We start from the raw sequence: 26,691 nt of genomic DNA on the forward strand, positions 1-26,691 counted from the left end.
CCAGCCAAGGGGGCTTATTTACTTAAGAGGTTAATGTAATTTGAATGCAGTATACCACTTGGCGTGAGCTGTAGACTGATTGCATAGTATGGACTGTGTGTCTTTTCCCTTTTCTGATTCTTTTCATTCAGTTATGGTGAGATGGAATTATAATGTGATATGCCCTCCCTCTTTAGAGTACTTTATTTGGGGTTTTCTGGCTCCCTGTGCATTACCTCTGTTGCACAGTTGTGCCTTGCTATTTATTTATTTTACTCAAACTTTCCCAAAATAATATTCAAACCTGGGTGAATCTCTCCAAAGAGCTCAGCATACTGGGGAAGGTCTGGGACATGCATTAATATGGAGAGAATTTCTGCTAGTGATCAGCCCTAAAGGGAAGCTCAAAAGCATTGAAGAGACATACAACATACTGCTACACCCTGTCTCTCAAACACATTGATGTGAAACCTCATACTGACTTTCTGAAAAATCTCAGCACTGGCTTGTTTGGGACCTGACTTCCAGCAGTGTATTACAAGACTAGCTGAAGTTTTACTTTTTCTTTAATGAGGGCATTTTAATGGAGAAGTTGACTTTATATTTACTGATAGTTGGTATTGGTAAAACTTTGAGACTTAAACTGATTTCAACCACTACAAAAATAAAAATGCATTTATATTGACATCTTTTTATTCTAAATTTTAGACAGATGAGGTTTGTAATATCCAAGATAGTAAACTGGAGATGTTTGATAGTCTTCAGATGAGACATAAAACTGTGGTCCAATGCATGACCATTTGCAAGATTCAAAACCCTAGGGACATTTTTAGAAACAGTATCAGTGATTTTCCACATGTCCTGGCCAAATTCTCAACTCAAACCATTACATTCTGCTTTCCTAGATTCCCTCTGTAATTTTAATTGGATGCATTAAAATTACACTTCCTGTCCTCTTATATAGTATTGCTATGTGCTGTTAAACAACTAATGTGCTTCACTCCAAAGAATGCTGCATTTCAATGGTGGGTGAAGTGTCCCCCTTAAACTTAGCGTCAGATCTTCAGCTGGTACAAATCATTGGCGCTCCTCCAAAGTCAATGGGAGTACACTGATTTATATAAAAGTGCTGTATAAATGTAAGACATTATATTAATATTTAGAATTATTGTATTTGGGAAAATCCTTGAAGAAAATGGAAGTTGGCCTGAGTAAGAACTGAATAAAAACTAAATAAAGCCCTAAGGATTTAGCCTGTTATTAAATTACTATTATTAAGTAGATGTATTATTAGAAAGCTCTATCTTAGAGTATGGCTCTTATAGGAGGGAAAGGAATGCAGTGCTGAACCAGAATTGTTGATTCTTTTCTAGATACTTTTATGGTGGAAGATGCGGTGGAAGCCATTGGGTTTGGGAAATTCCAGTGGAAGCTCTCTGTTCTTACTGGATTAGCATGGGTAAGTAATTGTTGCCAAGGGCAATGGCATATCAGCCCCTCAAGGAATCCATGTAATACACTAATATCCACAGGATGTATTCATGCTTGGGGACAAACACAAACAAACAAAAATGTAATGAACAAAGACTAGAAATGTTAACAACTGAAATGTTAACTACCACCAGAATCAGGCCTAGCATGTGATGAGAAAGCTGGTTAGGCTTTTTATGTATGTCTTATAAGACAGGGCTGGAAGGAACCATTTGGATCCTATACTCCAAAACTTTGCTTCAGGTAGGAAGGGTCCCAAATTACACCTACAGTAAATTGATCTCACTTTTCTTTAAAGACAAGCTAGAGATTTTACCATATTTATCACATTAGGCAAAGTGTTCTATATTCTCTGTGAATTCATCATCAACATGGTTTTCCTGATAGCTGAATATATCCCTGTTGCACATCAGCCCAGTGCTTCTAGGGGTTGGTATCCAGGGCAAATGATTCTGTTTTCTATTCTTTAATTGTCAATTTTTTACTTATAAAGAGCTATAATGTCCCTCCCCTCTAATATTTTTAGGCTAAACATGTCTAGATCGTTCATTTTCTAGTTATTGTCTATATATAGGATTACAGTCTGCCCTGATTTATTACCCAGTGGGTAAAGGAGGTAAATTTTGGCCCATAGATGTTTTCTCAAAGTATTTGTACCAAATCCAGAGGTGATGTATACGAGGGTATAAGTTACATGGTAATAGGTAGGTCTAACTCAGTCTGCTTTTAAGGGAGTCTAAAGCTAACACAACTCTTGCTAAGTAGCCAGAAAAAGGAGTTTAAACAATTTAAACTCCCTGAGACTCACACCACCTTATGCACCACTTCTGAATTTGGCTCTTTGAATCCTACCTACTAAAAATTCTGATATCTTGTAGGCTTAACTACTTTAACATAGCAGACCATCCCAAGTCTATGGGGGCAAAGAGAAATGAATTTTGTAGTGCTCATATCCCAATGCAAAGTTAATGCTCAGAAAATATATTGCTTATTTCACTGCACTGTGCAAATCTGCAATACAATATCTGTCTTTCAAACTGTACTGCCATGTTTTACCTCCGCAGCAGGAATGGCTTCAGCAAGGAGGGGTTAACTTAAAAGAGGAATATAATCGGCTGTGATAATGATAATATTCAGGCAGTCATTATTGTTTCTTTATTGCCCTTCTAGATGGCAGATGCAATGGAAATGATGATTCTAAGTATCCTAGCTCCTCAGCTTCATTGTGAGTGGCGATTACCAAGCTGGCAGGTTGCATTGCTTACATCGGTAGGAAAAATAGCTGACAGCTCCTGTATTCTGTAAGGTTTTTCTACTCATTGCTGTAGAGACATTATAGTTTATATCACAATGATAAAATCTGTTCATGGCCTTTGCAGAGTGGAGGAGACTAGACTAGTATAAATCTCTCTGACTTTGGCTCACTGGTGTTGTAGGAGCCTTTCTTTAAGAGACAGAATTTGAAAATGTGAAACTCAGCCAGAACTGCAGATTTTGCCTTGTGTGGGTTTCCCATTAAATGTAATTTCCAGCCAAACTTATAAATTGATCCAGGCTCACCCCCAAAAAACTCAGACACCGCCCCCACACACACACACCTTGGCTCACAGAAAAGGTTTGTAAATTTTGGTAATCTTCAGAGAACCTTCTTTCTGACCCTGTTGGGAAAGCCTAAGTTCCTTTGTACATGGAAGGAGAAGGAGCCCTGGGATAGAGTGGAATTTTTCTGTTTGAACTGGGCTTCGTAATAATCCCTGAAAGTAGGAGGCCTCCGAGAATGGTGCAACAATGCTGGAAATGCAGATGGGCTTTAGAGATGAGAAAACCAAAGTGTAGGACATGAATGGGTGTGATACCTTCTACTTACAATTGTTGCTTCTTTGTGTCCTCCAGCTTAATTCTCAAATTCCCATAACGTTTTTCTCTCCCATGGCCTTTTATGGCATTTTTGAACTATACTGATATTGCACAAATTTATAAATATGCTAAATACATTTAAACCAAATAGCCAGTGTAAACATCATGCCTTTCACCAAACTGAATTCAAATCAGACCATCTACAGGAGGACTTCAGCCAGTGTTTCAGCATAGTACAGTTTTGATCTCAGTGTGCAAAAGGTCTAAAGGATGGAGTATCATCAAATGTGACATGAAAGCTGGTAAATGTGTAACTTTTAGAAGTAGACCCTTTCTTGCACCACATATTGCTTGAGGCTGCAGTTCTTTCTTAGATAAAACTCCCATTGACTTCAATGGGATTTTTGGCCATGTAAAGACTGCAAGATCTCATCCATGGGTGAAACCTGGCAGTTTTTTTCATTAACTTCAATGGGATAGGATTTTTTTTTCCTGTAGTATCACTATTATTAAAGGTACCGTTTTTTTTTAACATTATAATCTTTTTTATTGACTTCTCTGAAGTTGTAAAATCTAATTATGTCTCCATTCAAGGACGGTTACATAACCTGTAAGACCAAACCTCACACAAATTGCTGGTGAAACTGTCAGAGGCTAGAGAGCTGCTGTGTGAGACATACCTAGTATCACCAGGCATCCGGAGGAGTTCAAAGCTGCAAGGTGTTGAGCACTCTAGCCTGATCCTGTAAAAAGCTTAAGCCAATGTTTACTTTTAAACATGAGTAGCCCCATTGAAGTCAATAGGACTGCTCATGCACATATGTTTTGATGCTTTACAGGATCTGAGCCAGAATGCTTAGCATCTTGCAGAATCGAGCCTCAGATGAGTAGAATACCAGCATGCACATTGTAATGTCAGTCGCAGATTATCAGGGCCTAAATGACTTTTCATTTATTAGCAACTTTCACTAACTAGTCACTGTCTCATAATTGATTATCACTCCATTTATCAAAAATATATGTATTGGGTTTTCAAAAATGCTCAGCATCAGTCTAACTGGTCCCATTTGAAATCAATAGTAAAACTTCCATTGTCATCAGTGGGCGTGGAGTTAGTCCATTGTTGAGTAGTTTTGAAAACCCTACTTTGTATATGTAAATCTCCTTTAAAAGAAACTGGACCCACAGCACCTTAACATAATACAGTAGTGACAATGAATGTTTGAATTTTCTGGTTTGATGGTAAAGTTGTACAGCTTTCTCTTCTAAGCTCTTCTCTGGAAATTTATACGTGCTGTTAAGAGGAAGACTATTTCTGATTTTCCGCAGGTGGTGTTTGTGGGAATGATGTGCAGCTCTACGCTCTGGGGAAACATTTCAGACCAATATGGCAGAAAAACTGTAAGCCTCCAACTTTTACTGGAATAGGTGCCATTATAACACTGTTACAATGCACTCCACTTCAGTGCATAACATTGCTGAATTGCATAATCCACATGCTTGCACAAGAATTAAGCAGTCCCAGGCTAGCCCAGTTTCTGCTCCCAGTGAGGGCAACAGGGTTGTAACAGTAAATGAGAGGTGAGAAAACTAAAGAATAAAGAAATAGCTGTCTGTGTTATAAAATGAAGCATGTTTTCTTTAAAGAGAGTCTTTATGAAATTCTGGGCTCAGGTTCAACAATGCATTAAAGCACATGGTAATTGTCCATGTTGCACACACAGTATACTTATTTGCTTGTGCAGACTACAGGGATTTTTGCCTAATGAGGGCCACAGGCACACAACATTTGCACATACAGTTCTGAAGTCTCCTTTAACTATTTTGAGCCTAGCTTTATGAAACCCTTGGCTCCCAGCTTCACAAAACTGTTCTTCTAGAGTACTTTCTATGCTTCCTGATTTAGGAGATCTGGGCATTAGTCTATAATTTTCTAATTTGTGTTATAGCATCATCCTTTTTCTGTTGTTTAAATGCAGGGGCTAAAGATCAGTGTGTTCTGGACCCTGTACTATGGGATCCTCAGTGGTTTTGCACCAGTATACAGTTGGATCCTTGTGCTCAGGGGACTGGTGGGCTTTGGGATTGGAGGGGTACCTCAGTCGTAAGTAAATATTCACGTTTCAAAATATTCCCTTTTCCATTTTTCTTAACACTGAAATCAGTGCTCCTGTGGAATTGTGTATGTCACTCTGTGTAGGGGCCTTCTGAACCTAAGTTCCCATAAAGATGTTAGCACGGATGTATTAAACTCTAGGAAGGCTTTTGAAATGCACAGTATTTCTGATCAGAGGCATTACTTACTTATAAATTCTATTAGATTTTCTTGTACTAAACTAAGGCAATAATTAGCCATTGATGTTCAGTCTGTGGATCTGAAGCATGAGACTTTAAAGCAGTCAGTGAGTTAGATCAGCCGCTTATTTTGGTGCTTTTACACAGAGCAAGTGGAGTGATAATCACTGGAGTTCTGCCTCCTACAAGCAGACAGAGCAGAGCAGATAGGATCCTTCTCTGTGCCTTCAAGTGTCCAGGAAGTGGGGTGAAGATTAAAGGCACTAGTATCCCACTCTTGCAGCAGCAGAGAAGAGAGAACAGATAGTGTGAAACGCTCAAAGAGACATAAAATAACCTCATAGCAATGGTTTGACATTGCATTTCCATGTTTATATGATAAAATTGAGTCAATAAGTGATAATGCTGAATTGTGACAATACCAGGTCATGACATAAATACTACTAATTAGAAGTAGGGCCAACCTGGAGCTCCCTTGAACTTTGTGAAACTCTGGATTCCTATCCAAATCTGTGCCTAGACTTTGAGCCTCAGGCCCATCTGTGTAATGGATCCAAACTGGAATTCCAAATCCAAACAGCGTCCAACTTGGAACAGTTTGAATAGCTTCATGGATGAGGCCCATCTCTGGTCAGAACAGAGAATCAGAACATAACTCCATGACTTTGAGGCTCCCCTCACTTAGGAAGGGGATCTCCAGATTTTCAGGGGGAATACCCCTGCTGACCGCTGCTGTAGGCTTTTAGTTGTAAATGGAAGGGAATGAGTGTAGCTGTTTACTCTCCCCTTCCCATTTACTGTATTCTCATTCATAATTGATGTGTTGCATCACGAGAGGTGCCAGAGGAACCTGACTTAGATTGATGGCTCATGGATTTGTTTATGAGATGAGTCAATATCCTGCGATGGCTGCAGCTTTTCTAGTGCCATTCCCACAAATCCAGATAAAGGCACCACTACTCTGAAAGGCTTCTTTAATACTATTAGTATATTTCCATTGCTAATTAGCCTCCCTCCAGTAAGACTGCTAATAAGAGCAGAATGTGTGTAAACTAGGAAAGTTATTAATCTGCCACATTTATTAAGTGTGAGCCAGATTCTGCCACACAGCTCCCAATATGCATTACTAGAATGTGGCAGAAGAGCAAAAGATGCAAAGTGTCAGAGTTAATGCTTTGCACTGCAAACATTTATTAAAAGATAAGTCTAAATTAATGCCATTTTACAGAAGAAGAAAGTAAGGCACATGACTTGCCCAGGGTCACAAAGTGAGCCAGTTACAGAGGTCCGAATAGAACCTAGCTCTCCTGAGCCCCTGTCCCTAGCTCTAATTCTGAGTGGTCTGATTGGCAAAAGGAGAAATGTACTTGAGGTGGCAGAAAGAGATGGGTTTTTTAATAGTCTTGGGCAAGCTACAATATTGCATATGAGAGGCAGAATTTCTGTAGAGTGATTTAGTCTATAGAGTCATGTGATTGTATTATTGCATTCTGTAATGCATTTTGTGACAGAGTTTTTATGAAAGATGCTGTTTGAAATAATGCTTTGTACAATTATAAATTAACATATTACATGTAGGAGCACATTTATCTGCATATGCAGGAGCTGTATATAGGAATCAGTGGCCTCCCAGGGAATCTTACTATGAGATACTATGTGACACTGAGTAGGACATAATTATTAGCATTCACAGCATCCCATAGATACAAAAGTAGGAGATGCAGCGCATTTCCCTGAAAAGAACAACCCACACACAACTGTAATCACTGTACTCTATTACATTATATGGGGAATACTCTGCATTTCATTACACACTACTCTATTTCCTCCTGTTTTTTAATCACTGATTTAATATTTGATATTTGCAGCATTATCCACTGATTAACTGAGTTCTGCAAAGTCACTGAGGGCTCAGACCTGCACCTCTGAAATCAGTAGGAGTTTTGCCATTGACTTCAAAGGTAGCAGAATTGGACCCTAAAGGTGTTTCAGAAGCAGAAACAGGGCCTGGCAATTCAGTGGAAAGCAAATATGGTAGGAGCAGAGAAATACAAGTCCTAACAGACTGTTTGAAACAGACAGGACAAACCTTTGGCTTCTGTCCCTTGCATTAATCCTCAGGAAACACTCAGACAACAACTGTGCAATTCAAATGTTTTGCCCTTTGGCACAATGGGGTACAGAGGCATTGCAGAGAATCAAGTCAATTTTTAAAAATTCCTGCTTAGTAAAAGAATGCAAATGATTTTATACGAGCAATAACAATCACAGCCTCGGGGTTTTCATCTCCTGGAGGACTGAAACCTAGCAGAGATGAGTGATCAGCAGTGAAATTCTCCTAGCCAACAGTTAAGCCCTGGGGAAATACCCTGCCCAGCAACTGTAAAAAAAAACAAAAAACTGTAGGAGTTATGCATTGAATCCCACTGTGTGAATGCCTGTCCAGACCAGAGCTCTGAGCAAATATACATCAAGGTCTGTTAGATCTAGCAGGTTTGAGTCCGAGGTTGCAAAGCCACAGAGAGGATCAAATTCTCTCCTCCATTACACTGTTGCAATCCATATTAATGTAAATGAGATTGTTCTGGTGTAAATGAGAGAAGACTCTGATCCAGTGGCTGTAGCACTGCTGGCTGTGTGGGCTGGGAAGGGTTTTTATATTGTCACTGTGGTTTGGCAGTTTTAATAGGAAACAAATCAAATGTCTGACTGTAGCTCAGTGTGCTGACATAACGTTTTTCTCAATGTTTGTCTTTACAGAGTAACCTTATATGCCGAATTCCTTCCAATGAAAGCTCGAGCAAAATGCATTTTATTAATAGAGGTAAGCGGTGTAGCCAACTGTACTTGGTCCTTAGACTTAGAGAGCCAAATTCTGCTTTCAGTTGTGTCCATTTAATCCCACTGACCTTAGAAAATTCAAAACCAGCTACAACAAATAGATGGCTGAATTCAGCTCTCTATACCAGTATCAGAGAGAGCTGAATGTAGCCCATAAAGTGTTAAAATGGAAAAAAAGCATGACTGCTTCATTGATGACTGAAGGCAGCCAGGTGTTACTGTTGAGAAAGCTGTTACTTGATCTTCACTCAGGGTTTGGCTACACTGGAGAGTTGCAGCGCTGGTGGTGGCTTTACAGCGCTGCAACTCACTCACCGTCCACACTTGCAAGGCACATACAGCGCTGTATCTCCCTGGCTCCAGCGCTGCATGTACTCCACCTTGACGAGAGGAATAAAGAGAACAGCACTGGTGATGCAGCGCTGCTCCGCCAGTGTGGCCACCAAAAGCGCTGTTATTGGCCTCCAGAGGTATTCGGAGGTATCCCAGAATGCCTGTTCAGCCACTCTGCTCATCAGTTCGAACTCTACTGCCCTGGCCTCAGGTGACCCGCCCTTTAAATGCCCCGGGAATTTTAAAAATCCCCTTCCTGTTTGCTCAGCCAGGTGTGGAGTGCAATCAGTGAATCTTTCCAGGTGACCATGCCTCCACGCGCCAAACGAGCCCCAGCATGGAGCAATGGCGAGTTGCTGGACCTCATCAGTGTTTGCGGGGGAGGAAGCTGTGCAGTCCCAGCTGCGCTCCAGCCGTAGGAATTACGATACCTATGGGCAGATATCAAGGGCCATGCTGGAAAGGGGCCATGACCGGGACGTGCTGCAGTGCAGGGTTAAAGTGAAGGAGCTGCGGAGTGCCTATTGCAAAGCCCGCAAGGGAAACTGCCGCTCCGGCGCTGCCCCTTTGACCTGCCGTTTTTACAAAGAGCTGGACGCGATACTTGGGGGTGACCCCACCGCCAATCCGAGGACCACGATGGACACTTCAGAGCGGGGGAGGAAGAGAAGGGGGGAGGAGGAAACTGAGAGTGAGGGTACTAGGGTGGGGGGAGACACCCCGGAGTCCCTGGAGGCATGCAGCCAGGAGCTCTTCTCAAGCCAGGAGGAAGGTAGCCAGGTGCAGCAGCCAGTACTTGGTGGAGGACAAACAGAGGAGCAGGTTTCCGGTAAGCGGCTTTTATTTTCAGGATGGAAATTTTTCGGGAGAGGAGGGAGGGTTAGGGCTGCATGCATGCCTAGATGTGGAATAGCGTGGGCAATGCGCTTGCACAAGTTTATTGGGATAGCCACTGTGGTTCTTGTCCCAGTCAGGCTAATGCGTCCGCGCCACTGTGCCGCGAGGGGTGGGGGGACCATTGCAAGACACAGGCAAGCTGCATAGGGGCCAGGGCAGAATCCGCATTGCTGTAGAAGACCCTCCCGCTCTTCCCAGGTGACCCGCAGCAGCGAGATATCTTCCAGGACCAACTCCTGTGGAAAATGTTGGGAGAGTGTTCAGTGTAGGTGCCCCCTGCAGCTGTTTGCTTTCCCCAATGCACAGAAACCCCGAGGACAGTACAGCCCTGAAGCAATCAGTCCCCCTTACTCACCATTTCGGGGCTCCTGTGGGTTATGTGCGCTCTCTTTGGTATGGGAAAATTATGCTATTGTGAAGACTGTAAACTCCTTCACTGTGTGGGAATAACTGTCTGATATAAACAATGCTGCCTCTGTTAAGTGTTGCCTTTTTTGCCTTTCCACAAGCAACCTTGAGATCTCGGCTGCCCGTGTTATCAACAGCTCAAAGACTCCAAAACCTCCGGAAGAAGCCGCGAAAAAGCAAAGAAGACATGCTGCAAGCAGTTATGGATCACTCTGTCACAGAGAATCAAAAAGTGCAGGACTGGAGGGAAAAGGAAAGCAGGATCCGCCAGAAAAACGCAGCGGCCAGGAGGAAAAGCACAAAGCAGCTGATAAGCATCCTGGCGCGCCAAGCAGACTCTATCCAGGCACTCGTAGCCATGCAGGCAGAGCACTACTGTGCCGCCTCCCCTCCCCCGTCCCAAAGCTCTTTTCCTTGTGCCCCAATGTCAGCTCAAAACTCCCTTCCCCAGCATCCAGGTTCTTACCACCACCAGCTGCCTCCAACACCTGTACGTTCACCAACCAGCCCTGAGAACTACGACCCTTACCCTCTGCACTCAACCCCCATCACCATGCAGTATATGCACCCTGAAGTGCAGCAGTCATTGCACAGCACTCCAGACAGGACATATTCAAACCTGTGACTGCACAGTTCCCCACCCCAACCCCCTGCCCTTTTAGGTTCCCAAAATGTTGTGTGTCTGTCAATAAAGTTATTTTCTTTTCAATAAATGAATTCTTGGCTTTGAAAACAGTCTTTATTATTCCGGAAAGTCAAAGATACCTTAGCCCAGGAAAGAAACAGGCACTGCAAATTAGCTTAGGAAACACAGATTCCTACTAACATTGTAACCACTGCACTTCACTCCCGTGCAAGGCACCAAACATTACTGTTGGTTTTCAGCCTCAAATTCCTCCCTCAAGGCATCCCTAATCCTTGCAGCCCTGTGCTGGGCCTCTCTAGTAGCCCTGCTCTCTGGCTGTGCAAATTCAGCCTCCAGGCATTGAACCTCAGAGGTCCATGCCTGACTGAATCTTTCACCCTTCCCTTCACAAATATTATGGAGGGTACAGCACGCGGATATAACTGCGGGGATGCTGCTTTCCCCCAAGTCTAGCTTCCCATACAGAGATCGCCAGTGCCCCTTTAAACGGCCAAAAGCACACTCCACAGTCATTCGGCACCGGCTCAGCCTGTAGTTGAACTGGTCCTTGCTCCTGTCAAGCTTCCCTGTATACAGTTTCATGAGCCAAGGCATTAACGGGTAAGGGGGGTCTCCAAGGATCACAATGGGCATTTCGACGTCCCCTACTGTGATCTTCTGGTCTGGGAAAAAAGTCCCTGCCTGCAGCTTCCTGAACAGGCCAGTGTTCCGAAAGATGCGTGCATCATTCACCTTTCCAGGCCAGCCTGTGTTAATGTCAATGAAACGCCCATGGTGATCCACAAGCGCCTGGAGAACCATAGAGAAATACCCCTTCCGATTAATGTACTTGGATGCTAGGTAGGGTGGTGCCAGAATAGGAATATGCGTCCCATCTATCGCCCCTCCACAGTTAGGGAAACCCATTTCTGCAAAGCCATCCACAATGTCCTGCATGTTCCCCAGAGTCATGGTTCTTCTTAGCAGGATGCGATTAATGGCCCTGCAAACTTGCATCAACACGATTCCAATGGTCGACTTTCCCACTCCAAACTGGTTCCCGACCGATCGGTAGCTGTCTGGAGTTGCCGGCTTCCAGATTGCAATAGCCACCCGCTTCTCCACCAGCAGGGCAGCTCTCAATCTCGTGTCCTTGCGCCACAGGGTGGGGGCGAGCTCCTCACACAGTCCCATGAAAGTGGCTTTTCTCATCCGAAAGTTCTGCAGCCACTGCTCGTCATCCCAGACTTCCATGACGATGTGATCCCACTATTCAGTGCTTGTTTCCCGAGCCCAAAAGCGGTGTTCCACGGTGCTGAGCATTTCCGTGAATGCCAGAAGCAATTTAGTGTCATACGCGTCAGGCGACTCGCTATCATCGTCGGACTCCTCATCACTTTGGATCTTAAGGAATAGCTCAACTGCCAAACGTGATGTGCTGGCGAGACTCGTCAGCATACTCCTCAGCAGTTCGGGCTCCATTTCCCACAGAAATCGCGCAGCACAGAAACCGTTGAGAGAGTCAAGATGGTGCCAAACGTGGATGGAAAAACAAGGATTGCTGGGATGTGAAGCGATGCATCACGGGGTGTTGGGACAGGAAGCAGAATGACCCGCACCCTCCACCCCCTTCCCTCAACCCACGGCGCCAAAATGGGACGAGGTGCTCTGTGGGATAGCTGCCCATAATGCACCACTCCCAACACCACTGCAAATGCTGCAAATGTGGCCACACTGCAGCGCTGGTAGCTATCAGTGTGGCCACACTCCAGCACTTTCCCTACACAGCTGTACGAAGACAGCTTTAACTCCCAGCGCTGCACACCTGCAAGTGTAGCCAAACCCTCAATGGCTTTGAAAGGGCTGTACCTGTGAAATCTTGTCCTCCCTGAATTCAAATAGCCTTTAAACAAAATGAATCTTCCAATATAATTGCTGCCTAGAATTAGCTTTCACTGCCTGACCTTCACTAAGTAGAGTTCAGTAGCTGAGCAGCTCTCTTTCCTGGTGCTGGTAGTCTGTTCCCCTTTTCAGGGTCCGGCTAGTTCTGAGCATTCTGGATCCATGTCATCACCCAGTGGAATCAGAAATTTATCCTAAGCATTGACTAGTTAGTTAACAGAAAAAGGAAATTAGACCTTGAGGGAACAAAAAAATCAAAGGGAAGAAAATATCAGATGGACCTGGGTGCGTTTCACAACAGAGTGTCCCAGCTCTGGCCTTACTAATAAGAGTCTCAATTCCTTCCTTCATTTGCAAGCAAAACTCCTGTTGGTTTTGATAGTTTTACCTATGTAAGGAGAACAGGACTGTAGATCTCACAGCAGTTTATAAGAATTATATTCAGAAATTATTATTATCCTAAGCTACTTTATTATATCCGGGTATCTACTGAAGGGGATCTACAATCATCTTAATCATTCACACCATAAGGATTTTGCAGCTGTTTTGAGGAAACTGTAGGCAATGTGAAATATATGTGGCCAAAATCTACTGTCAAGTGACATCACTGAGGCAGTACCTGTAAATTGGAGCAGAATTTGGCCCATCAACCACAAATTAAATCTGACTCATTATTTACCTGTCTGCAGTTCTTCTGTAACAAATGTATACGGCACATTGATCTTGCTGAAGGTGAAATTTAACTGTTTGAAACCACCAACATGAGTAGCAGAAAATGTCCAATCATATGAAACCTTTTTTTTTCTCCTTACCCAAAGTTTTCAGTAACCTGAGTTTTAGAATGGAATATGGACTTATGAAATGCTTGGAACATAGGGAGAGTTATGGATGAAGTCTGAAGACAAAATGTATACAAATATAGAAAAGCCTTCCCATATATGAAATATGAGGCTATTTTAGATAAGAAGCTGCCTCTAATACCAGTTTATTCATCTACATTTAAACATGGCTTTCCAGAGAACATTGATAATACGTTTCAAGAGCGGAGCTCATGGAGCATGAGAAAAAATTTTATTCACAAATGGCTGGATTTCTCTTGGCTTACACCTATGCACATTTTACATGTCTCATCCCTGATTCACCACCAGTCTCTACAGTACAGAGTTTACAACAACAAATGCTGTATCTTGGCAGGGGGTTAGACTGGATGACCCTTGCAATCCCTTCTAACCCTATGATTCTATGATGGTAGAACTTCAGTTTGAAGAGTGCATTAATGGAGATGGTCCTTCTTTTTAGTTTCTGTGCTATCATCAGCCATGCGTCTCAGAATGATTTTATCCCCCTTTGTGACCTTTTCCTTTTCACTTTTGCAGGTCTTTTGGGCCATTGGGACTGTATTTGAAGTCCTCCTTGCAGTGTTTGTGATGCCCACTCTTGGCTGGCGTTGGCTGCTCATTCTTTCTGCTGTTCCACTCTTGCTGTTCGCCATCTTATGTTTTGTAGGTATTCTTCGCAGGAGAAATGTTTGTGCAGCAAATCTTACATTTCACTATAAAAATATAGTTAATATGGATCCTGATTGAGTGGAATCATGACAGCAATGAGTTTCCTAATGGTATCCTGTTAATAAAACTGAAATGATGATGTAAATGATACTGCTTCAAAAGATGCTGTTTCAACAGCTAGTAATAGTAGGTTTCTCAATGAGAGTTGTTCCGATGATGTAATGCTTGTAATCTGATGCCCTACTGTAGAATGTTGGTAGTTTGGAGTACTGTGAAACCAATCAGAACTGGGATTCTCTCTCAAATTTACTCATACAGTTTCAGTCAAATTCAGTGGGATCAACCTCTGACTCTTATTAAAATCAGTTATTTTCTGATTCATCTTGAGACTCTTAAATAATTTTACTGCAAATCACAGCTTCCATCTAATCTGTGGTTAATTAAAAACTCTCAGAGCTCATGGCAACCTCAGCATAATATGCTATCTATATATTACAGGTCAGATTCTTAAACAGATTCACATATTTGTGACACTTGAATTTGTGTACCCTGTTCAATTAAAGTATATGTGATAGCAACCCATTCCCTTACAAGCTATATATACGCTACTGTCTGCGTAATAATTTGACTATTTGGCTGCTGTTATTTTTTAGCCATTGTCTCTTTTTTTTCAGGAATCTCTCCAGATAATTACACAGGTGTTTAAAATCTTATGTATTGAAAAAAAAAACTTTAAAAATGGACATTTTTGAATATCGTCAGACTCCTGCTAACTAATTGACTGTTTTGCCATTCCTGCTGTGAATGTAATACCAAAACATTCCAAAGATATAGTCAAATCTTTCAAGAATAAAAAGCAAGTAATGGAAAGAGACCTCTTGTGGGATAGGTTTAGGGATGGATGCCTGATGATAAGATGAAAGTGATATCTGGAATTTCTTAAAGTCTGTTGAAGAAATTGACACTTCATAGGCAGAAAGACAAATCTGTAATTCATCAAGGGCTGCTTGTGCAAGCCTTCTCATCTCATTGCAGTTAATGAGACTACTCACATCTGCCCCAGTCAGTTTATTGTCCTGTCGTTGACAATATTGTGTCTGATCTGCTCTGATCTGCTCTGCTTTGCTTTCATAGTGGCTGCCAGAAAGTGCAAGATATGATGTATTATCTGGAAACCAAGAAAAGGCTATTGCCACTTTAAAGCGGATAGCAGCAGAAAATGGAGCTCCAATGCCTCTGGGAAAATTAATCATTTCCAGACAGGTGAGTACAGGAAACAGACATATTAACAATACTGAATATAATAGAAACTGTGCTACTTTCACAAGTAATCAGTGTTAAGTTTAATTTTGGCATCTCAACCAGTAATAAACACTAATGAGCAGTGATCACATGTGCTAAATTAATGGAGAATTACACTAAGGGCCTCATTCTTATTTATACTAAAAATCGTGGCAGTGTAAAGGGGCTGTAAAATGGGCATAAATTACATTTACACTCACTTTTAGGCCTCTTTATACTGAGACTCAGACCAGGAGAATACTGAAGGGCCCAAATCAGAACCCCAGATCTGAACACCTCAAAACTATATGTGGAATTTTGGATCCCAAGTTGAATATGAATTTTGCAGCTAGCCCCCATCTCTATGTTGGACAACCCCAAATCCCAGAGCACCCCCAAACTCTGGGGAAGTTCTGCACAGGCTGGCTTGCCTCTGTCCTTCAGAAATTCTTAGGCCAGCCAAAATTCTCCTGCTGAGAAGTGCAGAAATGCTGGGGTGGTATGAGCCAGCTCTGATGACTTACACCAGCTGAGAATTCCCTCTGGCAGGGGAATTCTTAACTTGGCAGCTACAACCAGATTGTGGCTCCTTTACGCTGCTCATATGCATGAAGGGGCCTGAACAGGGACTGAATATCTGGCCCTAAGCTGTGTAATATATATCAGATGGCCTGACATAAGAATGGAAGTATGTGATTCTATGCAATCAAGTTTCCTCTGACTCTTTATGGCCTGAAATCAATTTTAAATAGAAACCAAATCAAATAGCTGTATTTTTGTTTGTTTCAAAACAGGAAGACCGGGGGAAAATGAGGGACCTTTTCACACCCCAGTTTAGATGGACAACATTGTTGCTTTGGTTTATATGGTAAGAGGAGATATAAACTGTTCAATGCCAGCATGCTTATGTATGTTTTTCAGTGGATGCATTTACAATATCACTAAAATGGAGCAAATCCCACTCCCCTTAAACTGCATTACACTGTAATTTCTTAAACCACCAAATAACATTCATTCAAGATCCAGTGGCCTATTCATTTTCTGGATGGAAGTAGGAACCATACTTTAAGAAGGTATTTAATGGAACTCCTCACTTCCATTCAATTCCATTTTGATTCACATTGCTTAGTATATTATATGTCTGACCATCTCAGACTTCCTCTCTCATTTCCTTCCTCGCAGGTTTTCCAATGCCTTTTCTTATTATGGGTTAGTTTTATTAACTACAGAGCTCTTCCAAGCAGGGGATGTCTGCAGCAGTGAGTATTAGCCCTTCTCTTCTTTCTAAATATGCCCTGTAGATGAGAGAAAAAAGGTGGGATTCCTTTTATTGGAGCAGTTTCTGCTGAAGACTTGGAAAGGGTCACAATTTCTAGCACACACTTTAGGAAACCTTGTTAAGAGTTTGTTAATTCTGAACATAAGAAGTCAGCTACTGTACCTTGCTTGCTGCTTGAGGCATAGGGGTTCTGTGGTGGCCACAGGAAGGATTCCCTAAATCCAAGTTGTGAAATAGCAGGGGAGTCTGCAAAGGAGGCTTATTAGAGGCAAGTATCTATTCTTCTTGAATAAAGTGTGATTACATAAATGTGACTTTCCAGATTTGCCACTCCCAGGCCTAATTAGGTCTGAAATAGAAAATTGCCAGCTGCCACAGGGTTTCTGGGTGCTTGAAATGTAAAGAACTGCTGCGGGAAAAAATATTGCATAGAAATTCAGCACCTTTTCTCTTGCAGTTTGTTGTGTTATTGTCAGTGTTTTAACTGTATAAAGATCTTTAAAACGCCTTGAAAATTAGATTCCCCTAGGGAGAGTGTTACTGTATTCTGAACACACTAAATTATGGAACACACCATGGCGGTTGGAAATTATACAAAGGGGATGGGTATTGCTGTGAGAAGGTATCAATTCAGGGCTTGCCTAGCAGCCTGGGAGTAGAATGAGAAATCCAACTTTGGATCCTAGAAAAATGTGGGTAGTTATTGGGAGACAGTGTGGTCTAGTGATTAAAACGCAGGTCTGTGGTGTAGGTAAGGTATTATTATCCCCATTTTACAGGTGGGGCTATTGAGACACAGAAGGCACCATCACTAGCCTGAGATCACAGAAGTCTATTCTGATTTTAAAAAATAGTGTAAATCATCAGTCTTCAGGTCAGGGTTGCATCCTACTAGAAGCAAGACTGCTTAGGAACTGTTTGGCTTTGGCTAGGTGTTCTGGGTACAATACATTCAGGTAAAGTGCACCTGCTGTGCTGCTGAATTCCAGCCACGTGCACTCCACTGGTTACAGCAGCAAGAATCACAAAAGCACAGCAGGTGTATAGGAGAATCAGCAGAGAGGAGATTACTTAAAATATCACAAATGCTGCTTCTTTCTCTTCCCACAGTTTCCAGTAGAAGGAAAGCAGTTAAAGCAAAGTGCAGCCTGGCCTGTGAGTATCTGACAGAGGAAGACTACACAGATCTGCTCTGGACCACTTTATCGGAGTTCCCAGGTAAGCGATCGTATAAGTGCCAGTGCATCACTGCATGGAGGCTTACTGCAGAAGCAGCCTCTGGGAAGTGTCTTGAGAAGCCACAGTGGTCAATCTGGTTATGGCTCCAGTCCAAACTGAAGGCCATGTATTCTGAGGAAGAGTAACAATTCAGTAGGATTTTATCATCCAATGAATTTCTGTTGAAGCAGCATAGTCATATAAACTTTCATCCAGGCGTCGGCTTTCCAGAATTATTTGTAAAGGATCCTGGGTATGGTTACTCAGTGTTGGACCTTCACAACCTTGTACACCATCAGAGCCATGACTTTTAAAGTCACAATTATTTAAATAAGCAGTGTGACAATAGAGCAAGAAAGATAGGTGACATATGGTAGCAATATGAATATTGTTCCATTAGACTTATGACTACATCCCTAGGTACTAATTGGCTTGAGATGGCATATCACAAGGCAGTGATTCAGGATATTATCACTGCTCTGGATTAAAATCTCAGTGACAAATCCAGCTCTGGTATGAGTGCAGCTCCACGGCCTGTATTGTACATGTTTTGTCCATAGGGAAACCCCTTCCCTTGGATTGCCAATCTGGCTCCTTTCACTTGCAACAGATTCACACAAAAAGGAAATAAATTACAAAGCCAAATAACATTGTGTGGTAATTGCTGGATGCTGCAGCTAAATCTGAACTCATTCAACAGATGTGGGCCAATCCATTTCTCTTCCCATACAGGTGTTCTGGTGACCCTCTGGATTATTGATCGGATAGGCCGTAAAAAAACCATGGCGCTTTCCTTTTTCGTCTTCTCGTTTTGTAGTCTCCTGTTATTTCTGTGCGTTGGAAGGTACGCAGCACAAAGTGAAAACTAAACCCCGATCCATTTACTCTGCCATATGGGACAATAGGTTGAAAGTGATGGTTTTAAGAGCCAAGAATTGACCAAGTTAATTTGTGAAAAGATTTCAAAAGGAAAGTTAGGCTTTTCTCTACAGAGTGTTTAGAAGAAAAATAAGAGAAGCGGGAGGGGAGAAAGCCTGTCTTCCCCAAAGTCCTGTGTTCAGAATACACCAAAGGGGATAATAGTTGACATCAAAGTAGGAAATAGCTCTCTGAAAAAAGTTCTAAATCAAATCTTGTGCAGTGGGTCTCAACTACCAGTACATGTAGTGATGCTGGTATCTCTAGTTTTGCAATTAGTTTTCTAGTTATCCACTTGCCAAATGAATGATGAACCTCTAGGCTTGGCTCCACTGCTGTGTACCTGCCTCCCATTCAGTTACTCGCACCAATTCGCAGCAGAGCTTGGCCTTTAATTGTGAGACTGAAGTTCAGAGCAGTCTAAACTGTGTTATGGATTAGAATGTGCAATTACAGGGTAGGCGATGGGCACTGACTAGTGAAGTTGAGGTCTTGGCCTGGAAAATTGGTACATTTGACCTAAGATTCTGGAAATTACTTCACTGATGGAAGGAACCTGTATTTTGGCATTGTAGCCAGTTAAGGCCCAATTTTCTAAAGAACTCAGGGCTAAATTTTTGACTGCTCAGAACCCACAACTGAGGCCAGATTTTCCAAAGTGCACAGCACCCGGCATCTTCCATTGTAACACTTATGGCCAGATTTTCACAGGAGCTGAGTGCCACCGTTGACTCAGTGTGCTGAGCTCTTTGGAAAATCTGCTTCTGATTATAAGTGTTAAGCCTTTTGGAATATTTTGGCCTTCCTGTCACTTGTGGACAGTGCTTTCTCTATTCTGGGGGTGGAGGGAGGGGCACGGCATAGAAATGGCATCTTAGTTGTTGTGGACTGTCTTGTGTAGAGAGAGCTCCTAGAACATTTTCAGGCACTGTAAAAATAATAATAATAAATCCTAACAATATGAATAAATAACCAAGTGTGTCCAATTTCACACCTTTACACAGGAAGCCCACAGCCTGATTCTGATCTCATTTACTCCAATTGTGCTCCAGCTGAGTTATCCCAGGGTCAGACTAGTGTAAGGTCAATTATTTAGTGCATATTTTCCTCATCCAAATATCTTTAGGCTGGGACTAGTACATGTAATTTACTTCACTGGTCACTGGCTGTTAATAGTGCTTCGTCAAAATGCAGACGCTTAGAAAAGCCCAGGTGTCTGTAGTGATCACAGATTTTTTTGAACTGTCCTTGTATTAAAGGTCCAGAAAAATGGAGGAGGGTCAATAAAAACAGAATGGATCTAGCTAATAACATTTAGCATCTTTTTTTAATTGCTACTTGTCTCTAAATTCAAATAAAAACTGTACTGAACCCAACCCCTGCTCTCCTTATTCTCACAGAAATGTTCTTACTGTGCTGCTCTTCATCGCAAGGGCTTTCATTTCAGGAGGATTTCAGGCTGCTTATGTTTACACTCCTGAGGTGAGTAAGGTCATTTTTGTAACAAGAAGGTTTAATGGGAATGAGGCCCTGGTGGGACAGCTGAATTCCATGATCTTCTCATAATAGGCCTTATACAGGCTACAATTTATTGAGCCATTATGTTGTCTGAGTGTTATAGACCTGACAGAACTTACGTTTAGTGTCGCTCTTTGATAAAGAGATGTAAGGTCGGAAGAGAGCTGTATCCTAGGGTTAACGTGTTGATGCTTTATCTACAGGTTTACCCAACAGCCACTCGTGCTCTGGGCTTAGGAACATGCAGTGGAATGGCCAGAGTGGGAGCCTTAATAACCCCATTTATTGCACAGGTAAAACTCCCTCTCTTCCAAACAGTTTAGTAGCACAGGAATCGATGGAGAAAACGGCCTTTCTGTATTAAGGGCCAGTCCTCACCCAACTATGTTGGAGTGGAGGAAGTATGTTGGTGCCTGTCAGAGGGTGAGCTAGTCCTTTAAGGGAGAGCTGGACTCAGCCTCTCCTGTGACTGATTTACCTTTCAATCCAGGGGTCATGTGAGTAGGAATCAGGCCTGCTGGGGGATAGAAGGACAGTCTGAGGTCAGTTGTGGGAGAGTCTTAAAGGGTAAAGGGGCTGTGTGAGTGGTTCCATGCAGGTGGCTTGGGGAGTGCAAACCTGCAGGGAGCAGGAGCCAGCTAGGAAAGGTGTGGAGAACAAGCCTCAGCAGGGACGGGACTAAGAACCCTGCACCAAGGGCCGTGCCCTCACAGAAGGCTGCGTGGAAGACTTGCGGTGCTTTGAACTTTATGTTAATGAATCAGACTGCTAAAGGGGAGGGTTATTGTGAAAATATCCACAGGGAGAGGTCTGACTAACTGGGGAGGAAGGGAAACTGAGGCAGTGGGGGCATCTGAAGCCAAACCAGGTTAGCCTCTAATGTGTAGTGCCCTTTTCCCACCTTTGCTCCCACACAGTAGAGACCATATATGACAGTGTAGGGTGCCATTAACACTGCTCATAGTGATTAGTAACTCAGGAGGACATAGGCTACAAGGGTAGGGCCTGGCCATTGCCCCATTATCTCTACACATTGGGAATTGACTGGAGGCCTGTGCTTCATCTGTGCTAGATGTCTGCTCTCCCCACTGCATGCCAGGAGCACTGCACCTTCTTGAGTCTCCACAGGCATAATGCACTCAAAACCCCACACTTGGGTGGCCTACCTTTTCCCATGCTATCCCAAGGGATGCAGATTCTCAGAGTGTCACTGAGCCTGAAGTGGATTCGATCTGTAGTAGTAGTCACCATACCACTGAAAGGGGATTGTTGCATTGGAGAGGGTGTGTGCAGGGCAACCAAGATGGTAACAGGCCTCAACTTTTTTCTGATCTTTGAACCTTAAGAGAGATGATCCATTTCTCATAAGAACATAGGAACAGCCATACTGGGTCAGACCAACGGCCCATCTAGCCCAGTATCCTGTCTTCTGACAGTGACCATTACCAGATGCTTCAGAGGGAATGAACAGAACAGGGCAATTTCGAGTGATCCGTCCCATCATCCAATCTCAGGGTCTGTCAGTTGGAAGTTTAGGGACACTGAGGGTATGGGGTTGCATCCTGGACTTTCTTGGCTAATAGCCATTGATGGACCTATCTTCCATGAACTTATTTAATTCTTTTTTGAACCCAATTTTACTTTTGGCCCTCAAAATGTACCCTGGCAATGAGTTCCACAGCTCGACTGTGCACTGTGTGAAGAAGTACTTCCTTTTGTTGTTTTAAACCTGCAGCCTATTGATTGTATTAGGAGACCCCTCGTTCTTATGTTATGGGAAGGGGTAAACAGCACTTCCCTGTTCACTTTCTCCACACTATTCGTGATTTTATAGACCTCTATCATTTCCCCCTTAGTTGTCCCTTTTCTAAACTGAACTGGAATATCGGAGACTTTAAAGTGATGTAATATTAAAGTCCATAAAGAGGCATTTTTCACACTAGCCAGATGATCAGGATTAGTGGATAAAATCTAAAGAATAAGAAAATCAGAATAAGCAGGGAGCTCAGGCAAAATTTCTTCATTCAAAGGGCAATAACAAAAACAAATGGAATAAGCAGCCACAGAGGGTGATTGAAGTAGAGACTATTGATGAGTTCCAGACACTGACATATATTTCTGTTAGCAATAGATCTGAGCCACGAAGTTCAGAGCTGAATCTTCCCAAAGCAGGGATTGTTCAGCGATGGGGTTTTCATTCCAGTCCATCAGGACTTGCTGGAGAAGGAAGAGACAGAAGGACCCATTCAAAAGGGAGGGAGACAGTAAAAGTGAGAGAACTGACAAATGGGTCAGTACATGAAGTCTGAAAAGCTATTTTCTGTTCCTCATTTTATTTGCGTGGTTGCAAATCACTTTCATGAGACTCCTTAGAGAGAGGGTAGCCTAGTGGTCCGACTACAGGACCAGGAGCCAGGAAGTCCTAGCTCTGACACTGGCCTTGGGCAAGTCACTTAATTTCTTTGCCATCGTTTCCCTATCTATGAAGTAAGGATAACATTAGCCTACCTCAGATGGGTGATGTGACTCTTAATCCAAGGTATTTTGTGTGTATTTAAGGGATAAGTATTATCTAAAAAGAAAGAAAAGTATGTAATATAGTGGCTTTTAAAAAGTGATGTTTTCCCTAAAGGAATTAACATTTTATACTCCAGTCTCAAAATTTTTGTTTTCTTTTGCAGTGGATTCAGTTAATCTTTTCTTACCTTTTCACTTACTTTCCCCTAGGTGATGCTGGAATCTTCAGTCTATTTAACTCTGGTGGTTTACAGTGGATGCTGCCTGTTGGCAGCCGTGGCTTCCTGTTTTTTGCCCATTGAAACAAAAGGGCGTGGTCTGCAGGAGTCCAGCCACAGAGAATGGGGACAAGAGATGGTTGGGAGAGTATCCCACAACATGGGAGTCACCAGGTCAAATTCTGGATCACAGGAATGATAGAACATGAGCCCCCCCGGCCCCTTGCAAGGAAGGATGAAACAAGCAAGAATCATATTTTAAAAAAACAAGCGTATAAAGCCGACCGTGCTGTCACTGCCAATGTCGTGTCAAATTGCAGGAACTTTTGATTTGGACCTAAGCAAATTGTGTCTTTACTGCTCTTTGCTCACACTCATAAAAATTTACTTGTGTAACAAGAGACATTTGATCAGGATGTCATTTGAAGTTCAGAGAGAAGGGCTTTTTTAAGAGTCTATTGTGCTTGCATGATCAGATACTGAGCTTAAAATGTCCTGTGTCAAGCAAATAGCTAACTGAATGCAATTCAGTATCAGCTGTAAAATTTAAAAAACCAGTACTTTTGATGCCTAAAAGCAAAAGATTAATATTTACTATGTACCTGGCATAACACACGGTGGGTTCCATACACTACAGAATAGGGTTTTTAAATTAGATGCCTGCCTTGCACTTTTTAGTCATCAACAACATGTTGTAACAGCAAACCAACTAATGCTTTCCAGTTCCCTTGCCTATAAGTTCTGTTCCTTGGAAATTACCAGGCACTGAGAAGGTTGTTTGGAATGCATCTTGAGTGTTTGCTTTCCTCAAGGCAGAGTAGTTTGAGTCTGTGAAGAGTGCTGTTGGATGCAGAGATGGGACACTATATGAGAAATGTAAATTCTAGCAGTTTGGAACAGAATTTAAATTTTCTAGCATTGCCAGAAGCATTGAGCCCTCTGTCTGTTGCATTGGTGAAGACTGCTTCAGCTGTCCTGATGTCTCTGTGTGTGTGGAGATGCACGCTGTGGTTTACTGCATGGGTCCAGATATATTTCTGTTCAATTTGCATAAGTACGTTCCCATAGTGATTTGACAATGCCTATGACACACATGTCTTAATTTGAACAGCTGCTTGTAGCACTTCCGATGGAACTGCCTTCATGTGTCTCCCAACAGGAGCAGATTCTCTATCAGCTGGGCAGAACTCTAGGGTAGCTGCCAGTTGTACATGGAATGTAATGGCAAGTTATGAAGGAATGTAATTGGCATCACATCTTAAATGAGAAGAAGTCCTGAGAAGAGCTATACCAGTGTCATCAGCAGAAGATTGACTCTCCCCCAGTAATTTTGATGTAGTTGATGAAGTTCTTTCTCTCACCACAGGGAGTGGTATAGTTCAGGTGAGGACAACTCAATTCATATGTACCTTTTGGTTTGTAAGGAATCTGTCTGTGAATGGGGATTCAGATTTCAAAACTTGATGGATGTAAAGCAAAGAAATGTGTAACAAAATCAGACAGTTATCATCCATGGGTCTTGGTATTTTTCCAGAAATCCAGCCTATGGAATACACTGTCAGATGTAACTGAAGGTACTTAATTCTAGTCACTAGGCCATGGGAAGCAATACATTTTCAATAATATATGTGGTCAGTCATTTCACAGAAATATAGTGTTGTGCATGCTATGGATTGGCACAAGACCATATTTTAACTACATGGTGGACCAAGCCGTTCCCTATAAAGTCCTTTTCTCTGGGGCTGAAATAGTTCACTGAGTCTGCCAATGGTGCAAAATAAGAGAACACAATCTACATTCAACGTTCACTTACAGAAATGCAGAGCTATTGCTCAGTATAACACTCCAAGATGTAGTAGGCTGTTTAACTTATACCATTATATGAAATTATATATGGGAAATTCCTTAAAGGAATTTGAAGATCTCCAAACTACCAGGAATGGCCAAATCAATTGGTGGCATTCTGCGTGGAGGTATCTTATGGTGCAGGAGGTGTAAGACTGACAAGGGACCCAAAGTCTATATAGTCACCTAGCATTAAAAGATGGTGGTTATAATGAAGCAGTCCAGAAATAGCTGGCTGGTCTGAACAGGTGAATGCTACATTTCATTTAAAATGTAATTCAGTTCAGAGATATCCAGCTTTACATGTGTTTGATGGCATAGGAGAATGTTGTCCATTTCTAGTACTAACACTTTACATGGTATGAGTATCTCTGCCTGTCTATTAGTTCTGTATTCAGTGTTGACTCTCCAATATGCTAAAAGTTCCAATCAGTCTAAAGCAGGGGTTCATCCTTGCACCATGACCCCCTTCTGACAACAAAAATTACTACAAGACCCCAGGAGGGGGGACCGATGCCTGAGCCTGCCCAAGCCCCACCGCTCCGGGCGGGGAGGCCAAGCTGAAGCCCAAGGGCTACATCCCCAGGCAGGGGGCCTGTAACTTGAGCCCTGCCACCAAGGGCTGAAGCCCTCGGGCTTCGGCTTTGGCCCTGGGTGGTGCGGCTCAGGCTTCGGCCCTGGGTAATGGGGCTCAGGCTTTGGCCCCAGGCCCCAGGAAGTCAAGTCAGCCCTGGCCACCCCATTAAAATGGGGTCACAACCCACTTTGTGCTCCTGACCCACAGTTTGAGAACCGCTGAAAGTGAACAGAAAGTACTCTTAACTAGCAGACAATGGGAATGATTCCTTCTCATCTCCTCACCATTCAGATTCTAACTGGATATCCCTCCCTCATGTATTATGCAACTGGAGTGGCTCAGTGCTGCCCTCAGACTCATGTGGCACACCTGCTTGTTTACCTGGGGCTCTCACGGTAATGTACACAAGATATACAGCATGTTTCTGAGGGGAGAAACAAGCCCTGAATGGTTTTCGATTGCATAGTGTAACATTCAGATAGCCAGAGTGCAACTCACATTAACTTTTGGATTCATGAGCACAGCTGTATAAGGTGGTCCCTGAACCTTGCAATGAAAACACTATATAGGGCCTGAGCCTGGTCTGTAATTTGGTACCTGTAACCAGTTGCAAGCACAAATGATAGAATTTAGATCCCTACCTGATGGGAAGCATGGTTAGATACCCAGCTTCCATCATTTGTGCTTGCAGTTAGTTGGATGCCCAGAATTGGAGGCTCTTTTGAAAACTCGATTCATTGTAAGTATGTGTTAGAGGAGAGAACAGATGCATGAAACCTACCGTCTCACAGGACTGCTGTGTTAACAGGCTAGCTAATGAGCCTTTTAGGTTGCTATTGAGCTCCTCCTCTACTTAAAAATCTACTTCTGCCTTTCAAATGATCATATGCACACACTGCTTTGATTTTTGAGTCAGCATTCAACAGTTTGAAGATGTGACATTGCAATGGCCTTCAAAACGTGCATTCAGAGAGTTTTATGTGAAGTGTATGTGTGTGTGTGTATGTGTATATTTATATACACACACTTCCAATCAAATATTTCATTTTAATAGATATTTATAGGCTATGCAAAGGCTTTTAATCCTGTTGAGAAGCTGGTACCTGCTTAACCTATGACATTTACAATATTACAAAAAGCCGTTTAGAGGCATTTTTGCTTTTCGTTTTATATAAATGCTGCAT

General features: G+C 42.5%; 1 protein-coding gene across 5 annotated transcripts in view; it reads left to right on the forward strand.

Annotated features, from left to right (window-relative positions):
* The window catches only part of LOC123350861 (SV2 related protein), a 49,497-nt gene that overhangs the window by 20,465 nt on the left and 2,341 nt on the right, over positions 1-26,691 (forward strand). For 3 of the 5 annotated variants that reach the window (XR_006573859.1, XR_006573862.1, XR_006573861.1), the window contains 14 exons: positions 1,353-1,438; positions 2,641-2,739; positions 4,657-4,728; positions 5,307-5,431; positions 8,383-8,446; positions 14,005-14,130; positions 15,271-15,399; positions 16,212-16,285; positions 16,600-16,676; positions 17,807-17,914; positions 18,647-18,758; positions 20,233-20,314; positions 20,554-20,643; positions 23,078-24,468. Coding sequence is in view for 1 of the 5 variants with exons in the window: in XM_044989657.1 (XP_044845592.1) it covers positions 1,353-1,438; positions 2,641-2,739; positions 4,657-4,728; positions 5,307-5,431; positions 8,383-8,446; positions 14,005-14,130; positions 15,271-15,399; positions 16,212-16,285; positions 16,600-16,676; positions 17,807-17,914; positions 18,647-18,758; positions 20,233-20,314; positions 20,554-20,643; positions 23,078-23,284 (1,451 nt within the window). In the remaining 4 variants the exon portion in view is untranslated. Of the gene's footprint in view, positions 1-1,352; positions 1,439-2,640; positions 2,740-4,656; positions 4,729-5,306; positions 5,432-8,382; positions 8,447-14,004; positions 14,131-15,270; positions 15,400-16,211; positions 16,286-16,599; positions 16,677-17,806; positions 17,915-18,646; positions 18,759-20,232; positions 20,315-20,553; positions 20,644-23,077; positions 25,463-26,691 lie in introns of those variants that run through there. The other 2 variants (XM_044989657.1, XR_006573860.1) reach the window with 2 other exon arrangements.

The sequence above is a fragment of the Mauremys mutica genome, chromosome 16 (assembly GCF_020497125.1).
Source record: "Mauremys mutica isolate MM-2020 ecotype Southern chromosome 16, ASM2049712v1, whole genome shotgun sequence".
NCBI classification, from domain to species: domain Eukaryota; kingdom Metazoa; phylum Chordata; order Testudines; family Geoemydidae; genus Mauremys; species Mauremys mutica.